This window comes from Solea senegalensis, linkage group LG7 (assembly GCF_019176455.1).
Source record: "Solea senegalensis isolate Sse05_10M linkage group LG7, IFAPA_SoseM_1, whole genome shotgun sequence".
NCBI classification, from domain to species: domain Eukaryota; kingdom Metazoa; phylum Chordata; class Actinopteri; order Pleuronectiformes; family Soleidae; genus Solea; species Solea senegalensis.
The window spans coordinates 19,051,946-19,062,668 of NC_058027.1; the positions used below are offsets into that span (position 1 = coordinate 19,051,946).

The 10,723-nt window shown below is 40.9% G+C and overlaps 1 protein-coding gene across 7 annotated transcripts; it reads right to left on the reverse strand.

Moving 5' to 3' along the window:
- Nucleotides 1-448: 448 nt before the first annotated feature.
- kmt5b (lysine methyltransferase 5B) lies at nt 449-9,992 on the reverse strand. Of its 7 annotated transcripts, none has more exons than XM_044030448.1 (10): nt 9,801-9,981; nt 7,302-7,559; nt 7,068-7,215; nt 6,757-6,922; nt 6,556-6,665; nt 6,213-6,379; nt 6,088-6,107; nt 5,844-5,980; nt 5,347-5,546; nt 449-4,571 (listed from the first exon to the last, which is right to left on the reverse strand). In XM_044030448.1, exons 2-10 carry the CDS (start codon nt 7,468-7,470, stop codon nt 3,103-3,105), a joined length of 2,586 nt encoding a protein of 861 aa, XP_043886383.1. In that variant the 5' UTR covers nt 7,471-7,559; nt 9,801-9,981; the 3' UTR covers nt 449-3,102. The 7 variants fall into 7 exon arrangements, with proteins under 7 accessions (XP_043886383.1, XP_043886384.1, XP_043886386.1 ...); XM_044030449.1 differs by lacking the exon at nt 9,801-9,981 and adding an exon at nt 9,630-9,785; XM_044030451.1 differs by lacking the exon at nt 9,801-9,981 and adding an exon at nt 9,499-9,517.
- Nucleotides 9,993-10,723: the final 731 nt, after the last annotated feature.

The following is a 10,723-nucleotide window of genomic DNA, read 5'->3' on the forward strand; positions in this document are numbered from 1 at the left end:
GATGCACTTCATTAAGTGACTATGAGTATTTCTGGGGAAATACATTTGATTTATACATAATCTTGTGATCCTCATTTTAATGTTGTGTTTTGGGCACAGTGGGCTTCTCAGTTATGGCCAAAATGGTAATCCCCAGTGCCAAGTGGTGCCATTGGCTTCTCCAAACAAAAAACACAAAAAAAATTGCAGCTCAAAAGGATCAAGGATCAGACCTACAGGAGGAAGGTCTCCTCCTGACAATCCCACAGCAGCACCAACTGCTGAGAAATGAAAGGTGCCAGTACCAGCACGGAGCTGAGCTCTCGACTAGCAGCTAGATGTGTTGCAACAGAACAGACAGACCAGGCAATTGTTGCAACTTCAGATAGAATCAGTGTTGGAATAGATGATGAATTTTAAACACAGCTTGTTCTTTAGATATTTACAAGAACCAATCTATGAAACAGGCTCAGGAAACAAAGAGTCACAAAGAAACTTTATATAGTTTTCAAGTATTCAAAATTGTTAAATAAGTACAAGATGTGTTCACATGATTTACATATTGGACAATATATGCACCACCCACTTTAATTCTTTTTACATGTTTCCCACTACCCACGCAAGACGCTAAAATGTCCGCAATCTATTCACATTTGTTTTGCCTTTTCTTTTTTTTCTTTTTTGAATCAAATTATTAATCTGGACAGCGTCTATTGGACAAAGAGCACACAGACGTTACACCTGGAACAGTAACAGTGTAGGATGGAGACGTCCGACAAGGGGAGGGGGCACACTGAGCCAGGGTCAGACGGTGATTAGCTGGTGATATGAACAGTACATATTAACACAAGAAACCTGGGTTAACACTCAATCTGTTGATCCCTTGATGTGTTGGGCAGTTCATCCATATCCACACAACATTAAATAATATACAGAAGGACTGACAGTTTATAAGTGTTTAACTGTGTCAGTGTTTCAGGGGCAGATGGCTTTGCATTTTCACTCATTGACTAATTCACAAATTTGGTCTAAATGTGTCAAATGCTCTTTGTTAAGGCACCTAATGTTTGTAACAAAAAAGTTCACAACTGAAACAGGCTACAGGTAAAAGTGTTAGTGACGTGAACTGACCTGTCAAGGTTAATGCTGCCACCATCATCTACCAACACAGTTACACAGAAATAAAAAGTAGCACCAAAGAGAAAATAAATCATAATGCTAACCTAGAGACAATTTACAAAAAAAACACTAGTTCCAGCCCTGAAATAACCATGGCTGCGACTAGCAATTATTTTATAATAATTACTGATCAATTAGGACTGCACAATTTAAAAAATAAAACTTATATGCGATCTAAACTGGAAATGACAATTCCGCTGCATCTCGAGAAATCAAAAGCATCTAAATAAGCGAAACCATTAACAATGCAGCATTACCCTATGTGATGAAGAGCAGCAGAAAATAGCACAGAGCAAGTAAGAGCGTGGATAAGTGAGACAGAAGCTATTAAATTATTGTTAGCGTTAAATAAAAAGATTAACATATTTGTAAATGGTTGGGATGTTCATAACTGTGATCAGTTGTAAACGTAAAAAAACATGCATGCACTCTGCAGGTCTTACAGTGACCAAACTGAACCACAGTCTCAGTGAGGAAGACCTGCCTATTAATGTTAGTTTAATCTAATTTGCATCAGAGCAACTATGGCAATGGTGACAAACTCTCGCACAACTAAAGTATAAATCTACGCACTAGTCTGTGTGTGAAAGAGAGAGGGAGGTCACAGCAGCTGCAGGTGTGTGGCGTTGATACGGCCGTCTACTCATGTAATAACTGGCCTGTAATTTTCACGTGTCACAGAAATTTGTCAGTTCTAAATGGAACATTTTAATCTTGTTATTTAATGGTTAATGACTGAGTGAAGTGTCTCTTAACAGAAAAGAGAACATTCCAAATTGGAAGAAAACAATGTCTACTATGATGCATTAACTGGAGGAAAAAAGTGATCTCAATTGCAAGAAATAAAATGATAAAAAAAAAACAATTGTAGAAACGTGCAGCCTAAGGATCAATATATAGTGATAAACAAATCTTATTCACATTTGAAGCTGAAAACAAAGACTTTTGACACATTTTTATTTCAACTGAAAAGCTGAAACCACTGATCTTGGAACTTGAGTTGACATGAGGGACATTGTCCAGTCTTTCTGTAAATTATTTTTGAGATTTGAAAAAGCATGTAGGATGTGGATTATGTGCCAAGTTACCATTATACCCCCCAAAAAACAAAACTAAGGTCTGTATACGGTCCATATCTGATCATAATTGATTAGAAAACCTTGTGTGCTTTGTTTATTTGAATTATGTAGGTAAACTATTTACATCTGGATTATTTCCCTCTTTAATGTGAGTTTTGCCAGTGACCTGGAACATAAACATAATGCTGGTCCACAATATAAAACTTAATAGATTCTGTTTTTACAAGGCTTTCTATGTGCACATTAAATTAATTAATTCAACTAATACAGTGAATGATTACTAATGTGGGGGATAATGGGAACAGGGCACCTGGACTCCAAATGAACTGACCTATTAATGCCTCCAGATAGATCAATGACAGTGTGTGTGTGTGTGTGTGTGTGTTCTGCACGGTTTGATACGAAAAATCACAGAGACAAAAATAAAAACTTCAATAAAAACCTGCCTATGAGACAGAGGGGATAGTCACCGTACTGTACACTTTCTACATGATCCATGTCCATTATGAAAACAAGTGCATTCACTTAAACGAAAAGTTGACCTTAAAACAAATTCTCATTGTTCACTTCGAACCAAAGACGGAAAAAAATGGGAATTTGGTGGATTTTACTTTTAGCATAGTGAGAAGTACTTTGCTTACTCAAAGTAATTTGTCAAGCTAAGAACTAAAATGACACATAATGAAGACATCTGAAGTGGAGAACAGAGATTTTGTTTTAGGTTAACAGAGCCAGAAATTCAGATTCTTGATTTTTCAGCAATTCTCTTGTTTTTAAATTACTGTACTTCTTTTACATCAACACAACAGTTGATCAGCATTTTGTCTTTATTTACAGGGAGAGGTGAAGCCACCTGCTCCACAGCTTATGCATTGAGCCTCAGAGACTGATCTTCTCTCCTCCTGGAGGAGATATCAATGTCTATCGAGTCTTTGCCCACGATGAGTCGGAGCCGCTTTGCAGGAGGGAGTGGAATGAAATCGTCTTCAAACTCATTGTCAAAGTAATCATCGTCATCCTCCTCTTCCTCGTCATCCTCGTCGGATGAAGGGTCTGCTAAGACCTTTTGGGTCCGATGTCCACCATTCCTGGCCTCCATGCTCTGAGCCATGTCCCTGTTATAGGACATCTGCTCTGCCCTGCTGTGGGATATTCGACGAGCATCATCGTCTCTCTTCAGCTGGATCTTCAGTTTGGTAGAGTTACTGTGAACAGGAGCAAAGCCATTGTTCAGCTTGGCTATGTATGAGCTGCCTTTGTCCTTATCATGGTCCTTGCTGAACTTGATGCTAATTTTGCTGGAAGTTGCGGGGTTGACCGTAGAGGCAGAGTGGTTGGATGAGACAATGGGATCGTTGGTCTTACTGCTGCTGCTGTCCCTCCGCCGGCGTAGCGTGAGCTTGGGGATGCCTGTGTTGTTCTCCAGGATCAGCTGCGCATCATACCTTGTGATCTGGCGTTTCTTCTTCCCTTTTTCTTGTGACCGACAGCTACTCTTACCCTTGTCCCTGCGGAGGGACTTGCTGCCATTGGCAACCCTGTTATAGTCTCTATGTCGTTCTGCAAAGCTCAAAAGCATGTTCCCACAGTCTGAGTAATTAGTGGCGTGGCCGGCAGCCACAGGTATGAACGGCTCGCCATAAGATTTCTCGCATTTAATTGCCTGCTCGGTCCTGAGCCGTGTCGGCCGTTTCCGCCTGGTGCAGGAGCCTCTCCTGTCACAGCCAGAGTCCAACACCGGCTGCTCCAGTCCCACTCCATGGTGAAGATACTCCTCCATGTCAGCAGGCTCTGTTTTAATGACCACTCCACCAGGGACAGGACTCAAGCCATCCATAGCGCTGGGCTCTAGCTTAACACCAGCTGCCATTTCTTGGGCTTTTGTGAGGGTCCTTGTGGTCCTGCGAGTTCTGTATGTTGAACACTGGCTACCCTCACTGCTTTGAACAGCTGGTAGATTTCCGTTTTCCTTGGCAGCATGACGGGTGAGGCAGCCCCGCTGGCTGGGCATCTGCTGCACCACCTCCTGTCCACCCTTCTCCTTTTTGACAGTGACACCTTTACACAGTGACACCTTTGAGTCCCTGAGACCCAGCTGGCAAGTTTCTCCTTTGACCCACACCTTGGGCTCTACAGCCCTCCTGCGACATCGCAACTGGACTTTACTGAGTGACGGCTTGGGTTGGGATTTTAGTCTCTTTGGTACCCTGTTGTTTACACGACCTTGTTTTGAACATGAGGTAGTAAGGGCTCTGGACAAAGTCTGTCTTGTTTGAGTCCTGTTTTTGTACTTTAGGCCAGATGATGATGATGATGATGTTCTTTTTCTGGCAGCTGGAAAGAAAAATATAACAAATCAATATTACGCACTTTGAACTGTGTCAGAAACTGGCAACAAACCAAACAGCCCTCATATACATCTGTGGAGATATTTAACCAAGAAAAAGTGGACATGTTTTAGAAGAAGGTTTTACCACCAACTCTGCCACACCAAAGTCACAGGAAAAGGGACACAGGAAATGCTGGACTTCTGCTGCCTCATTTGGTAAAATTGTGTCGCTGAGGTAAATCTGAACGAAGGATTTCAAACACCAAAAGTCACAAAATATTTAACAACTTCTGTGTGCCTTGACATAAAAACAGTTGCTTTTCTGTGTGTAAACTCTGTGTAAACTGCTCACTTCCCATGTCAGAGTCCAAAGTAACACAAACATTTGCCTCTTGTTGGAGAAAGCTGTACGTGTGGGGTAAAGCATATATTTTAAGGAAAAAGCTGTTACTTGTCACTTGTTTTTCAGTTGGCATAAATTGAACAATATTTCAACAACAGTATTAAAATGCATGCAATTATCGTCATTATTAGCTGTGGCACATTAAACAATAAATCAGACATGCACATGATAAACTTAGTAAACTTACTTTAGTGTTCTGGTGTTTTAATTACACATGCGGATTATTTATCTAAAAAGATCCAGTGTCTAAGAGCATTTATTGGCAGAAATGAAATGAAACCTAGCCATATGTATACAGGGCAGGTGTATAAAATAAATGTTTTTGACATTGCATGAAAGCACATTGAAATCATAAGGCAGTTTTAACGGACTCTTACATTGATGCGTTTTTGGCATTTCCTGAGAGTCTACGTCAGTGTGTGAGCCTACAGAGTGACTGTCTGAGCTTCTGTTTCCTTCCCCGAGCTTCTTCAGTCTGTTCAGACGCTTGTCTGTTTCCCGCAGCCCATACTTGCTGTTGATCACTGGCACTTCCACCGGCAATCCAGCTTTGGATTTGAAAGCACCAGTTCCCCTTCTGCTCAGTGACAAACAAAAAAAACGTTTTTAACTAACAATAATAATTGGTAGAGAAATTAATGACAGGAGAAATCCTTACTCATTTTAACATTCAAGTCTTAAATCACTGAAAAGTGGACTAAAATGTGTTAATCACAAAAGTTACCCCTTACTCCTTTGCAGTAAATTTAAAAATGTTTTCTCAATTCTCAAATGTTTTATTTTTTTAGTCAGATGAAAAAATGTTTTCTAATTTACTATGTTAAATCCAATGACAAGCGAATGACAGTGATCATCTCATTAAAGTGGCATTTACCGTTCACATGTGTAGCATTCACAAAACTCATTGTTTTCCCCAAAAAAACCATCTCCATAGTAACATGAGATTTCCTCTCCGGGTTCAATGTCCCTCAACACCTTCACACAGGCGGTGTCGCGCCCTGTCGATACAAACTAAAACAAAACAAACACTTGATGGTTAATGTTTTTTCACATCAGACACAACTGATTTGATCATTTTTTTGTTTCCTTCAGAGGTCTTTATAAAAAAAGGAACTTACCTTACAATTTGGACGACAATCTAAAAACAAAGAGAGGAGAAAGATTAGTTACACAATCTTGCCAATTCCAGTGTCACAGAATGTATCAAAAACAGCAAATCACTGAATATTTCATTGACCAATACCATGATTGATGAAGGCAGCTGGGCCCAACCAGAGCTGTGCACAGTTCTTCCGGGTTGAATACATGACACTGAAGTCATTCTCGCCATGTCGGAGTAGCAGTTTCTCCTCAATCTCCGACAACTCAGCAATGCAGCCCACAAGGTACTCAATCTTATCATTTCTTTTCCTGTAAAACAATAATTACAGAAAAACATCAGTAACCTGACTTTCACTGTTTACCTCTAAAAAATGTATCTGTACTCCCCGATTCATTAGAAGAGATAATTAACAATGATGAATAATCACGTTATAGACTACAATCAGCAACAGGTATAAATATCTGTGATCACAGCAGTGCCTCACCATTCCTTTGTTGCCACAATTTTAGCTCCATTTTGCTCAGATGAATAGCGATTGCAGGGAAGAATCTCAAAGCCGCTGTCGGTGGCAAACATTCGCAGATATACAAACACCTGTGGAAAGCATGACATTTGTTATCTGGTTGCTTGGTTACATGTGGTGCCAACAAAAAAAATAATGCTGATGTGTTTGTTGTTTTTTTACATGTTGCTTGAAGAGCTTTTCTTGGGCTTTTGTCTTATGGAGAAAAAGATTCCGGGACCAGTCTCCTGTTGTCAAAGCTCTGAAAGCTTTTTCCAAGTTGTCATGTTTCTTGAAGCTTTCAATGATTTCTTTCAGCTCCTCTTGTCGCCCCTTCACTGGTCGAAATCTGCAGTCATGTTACAAAAACAGTAAACCAGAAATATAATGCAACGTAACTCAAGAAACAAACATCTGAGCACATCTGTGAAAATTATTTGACAGGACTGAATGGTCTGCACCACCATCAATTTCACTATGATGAATTTGCTGACCTGGTGTTCATTTTATGTGTCTGAAAGCCCAGGTAAGGATCCAGGATGAGGCTTGTTGTCAGATCATCATTCTCACACAACTCCTTGGCAGTCATTCCTGATGAGGGCACGTAGCGCCTTTCTCCCTCTAGATTAGTTGCATTAAACCCTGTAAATAAAAAACACAGGGACAAGTTTAAAGAATGAAACTTGTGAATTTATCAAGACAATTAACAAGACACCCTTTAAACTCACTGTGGCTACATCTTCGATTTCTGGGGTGTGCTTTATTTTGACGCAAGGACATTCGTTGTGAATGCTGGGAGCGGGTCTGGCTCTGGCTCACTGGTTGCTCGCGGGTCACCTTGTTTCTGTGTCGTCTGCCATTTAATACCATGTTCTTGGATTCGCCCAGCCACTTCATGCCAACAAGCCCCCTGGTTCAGTTGCATTTAGTCTATGAGTTGAGGAAGAACTCTTGGGTGGGGAAGACTGTGGCCTCAAGTTTGAAATCTGGAGGTACAGCAAAAAACAGCTAACTTTACTTGATGCATAAATAATAAACTTATTATGCGATACAAGCTTTATAAATACTAATCAAAACTGGTCTAAATGGGGAGATAAATATGACCAAGCACAGACCAGAGGGGGAAACTTAGTACAAGAAATTAACTTTCTCTGTCTGAAGTTCATTACAGACTTGCACTGAAGTTCGAACATGTTCCTATAAATATGCGCAGGGGATGCATGTGAGGCTGCAAAGGTCTGCAAAATGACCCTCTAGAACTCTCCTTCCACCTCCCTGGTCAAATTTCCAGATGATGTCAGAGTGAGTCCAGAAAAGCTCTGGATAATGCACAGCAAGCAAAAATAACTAGTGTTCTGCCTCCTATAGCTTCACCTCACCTGGACACTCTGGCAATTCTCATGCCATTGTGAATGCAACTGACCCTTAAAATCTCCCACCTGACCCAATTCCCTAGACATTGTCCAGAGCTAAAAAGGAGCACCATTAATTCATTGTCCTGAGAACACACATTACACCATGAGTATAGATATCTAACAATCTACTTATGTCTTTCTATCCATCTATACTAAATTGGAACTCTGGCTACAGTTACTAAGATATGGTCAGAGATTCAGTATATCATAGAGTCTGATTATTTTGTTTTAGAAGTAGTTTTGACTATTTTGGAGCTCCGAGGTGAAAGTAAACTTAAGTGAACACTTCCCAATCTACACATCACCAAGTTATATCACATTAAACTCTGCCAGACACTGTGGAAAATGTGTCAACATGGTGCCGGTAAATAACAGCTATCGTCCGTATAATATTCTGCCATCAAGAGGGGTAACCAGTCAAACATGAACAGCATAATCGAGATGGAACAGTGTTGTAAACACAGCCATGGAGACAGGCATCCCTGAGAAAATAATTCTGATACTGCAGCGCCGCTAAGTGGTAACCCCTAAAACTGAACCGGCTTACAGTCAAGTGCAACAGCAACGTCTCATCCAAAACGTAAAAGTGTCATCGTGCTAATTTATGGACCAAAATAATCACACGAACGTGTCACATCACGCTCGCGTTCTACAGCACCAACAGCAAAGATTCTCTGCACCGTTGATAAAACCGGTTACACATCTGATTTCCATAGCGAAAATGCGTTGTGAGAGGCATTGTTTTATTGACCATCTATGCATAAACTCTTTATCATCTTAGCTCGGAAGCTAACGTTAGCCTCGGTAGAGACATAGCACGCCACACGGATCAGGAAAGGCAGTGGAAACTCAGAAGGCCACACCAACTGATGAGGCCGAGATTGTACCGAGTTGTCAATACAGAGCGCATTGTTTGCTAACAACTGCCGTCTCTCCACCCATTCGCTGCGTTAGCATGGAGTTAGCAACCAAAGGCAGTAGCAGGGATATGTGGTTATTAGCTTGCAGTACACTCCAGCAATATGCCGTCAATGTATGGCGGCTGCTGACAACTGATATAACCCAAATGTACGCGTCAAATACAGAAATACACCATAAAAATGAAGATGACTGCGGTATTTGGCGATTTACCACAATACAATCACACATCTCAAGCGACTCCATTATTTTTAAATCCAAGTACAAACAGTCAACAAGAAATAACAGCACGTTAACCAGTCCTTGTTAAAATGTCTCGTGATTTCAAGAGGACAAACCTTCGGCGAATTATCGCAAATGAACGCGCTCCTCCGCTTGTGCTGGCTAGCATCGAACTTAACTTCAGCAGGTTGCTACATTAGCTTCACGGTCGGCTAGCACAGTCAGTTAAACACCACACTGACCGGTTAATACTTAATGTTAGTATTTTCTTCAAATGACGACATAACTCTGATTACGTCGCTCAAATAATCTGTGACAGTTGTCGATAGTTCGCTGGAAGTGTAATGCTAGCACACCATAAGCTACCTACTTGCAGAGCACCACAGCTAACCGCGTTAGCTCGGGTTGTTTGATGTGGAAGTCATTAGTTAGCTTAGCAGGCTAAATATCTCGCCTGCAACCATTAAAAGTTAATTTGGATAACCGTGACGCTGTGTATACCTTTTATTGTAGCTACCAGTGCAGGCAAGTGGTCGTCGGCTCGGTATGGGTGATGTTATTGATCGTGATAGATGGCAGTTTAACAGCACTGTGCCCAGAGCATTTTCACGCGTTGGAGGCGTTAAATGTCCCGAGTCGACAACAGAAACACAACAAACACACGGTACTCACAGGGTGACTCTGTATTACAGCGATGAAACGAAACGCCACCCCGTCAAACTAATCCCAATCTGGCACGACAGCCCAAACGAAAATATCACAGGAAACACATTTTTTAAAAAGAAATTAACATTAAAATTCAAGATGGCGGCCATGCACAGGGGAGAGAGGGAGAAAGGCGTAGCACAGCCATCCCGAAGAAAATAGACCCATCAAATACGCAGCCGTTCTCACCCGTGTGGCCGAAAATGTGAGACACCACTCCATGAAACAGCCTGGAAATGGTCCGGTGGACATTAAAGACTACTTTTTAACAGCTGATATTGAAACACGTTTCGGAAAGCAAAGTCTTACTTTGAGGCAGTAATTGTCGGATGTACACAAAAGTAGTGCTGCATAAACAAGTGAACATGTTTTTCGAAACATTGTAGCATTTTATTTACTAATTAGTGGTCAGGACAAAACATGCTGCCATATTATCAGCTGAGAACGAAAATGATTAGGAGTTGTATTTACTGCTCTATCAGAACCCCCCTTTTAAAATGATAAAATAAAATATTGTAACCTTCTTTACAGTTTATTCATTCCTGAGGAGTCAGCAGAAGAATATGTTCACCAGTGGCCTGCACATACATTTGGAAGGGAAGGGGCAAAAATTAAAAGGACACCTACTGAGCACCAGTGGGACAGACACCACTAGTATATAATTTTCCACATTCTCACACACCTTTGAAAAAGGGGGAGCTAATTTCAGGCCCAGGTAGGTACATGCTGAAAATTAACAGCTAGAACATGGAAACACAATAATTATGTAAAACTGAAATGCTATAATTGTGTTTTTATTTACAGTGTTTCTCTAACAATGAAAATGGTCTATATCGCCGAGCAAATAACACACAGCGACCAGTTATTTGTCTACAGGGGTCCCTCGCAAA

Bases quoted from the DNA above. Each gene is read 5' to 3' on its own strand.
- kmt5b (XM_044030448.1), bottom strand. From the start codon at position 7,470: ATGAAGTGGCTGGGCGAATCCAAGAACATGGTATTAAATGGCAGACGA. The intron at 6,380-6,555 runs GTGAGGCACTGC...ATTGTTTTACAG, and splicing joins ATTGTGGCAACAAAGGAATG to GAAAAGAAATGATAAGATTG. The intron at 6,108-6,212 runs GTATTGGTCAAT...CTTTGTTTTTAG, and splicing joins AGCTGCCTTCATCAATCATG to ATTGTCGTCCAAATTGTAAG.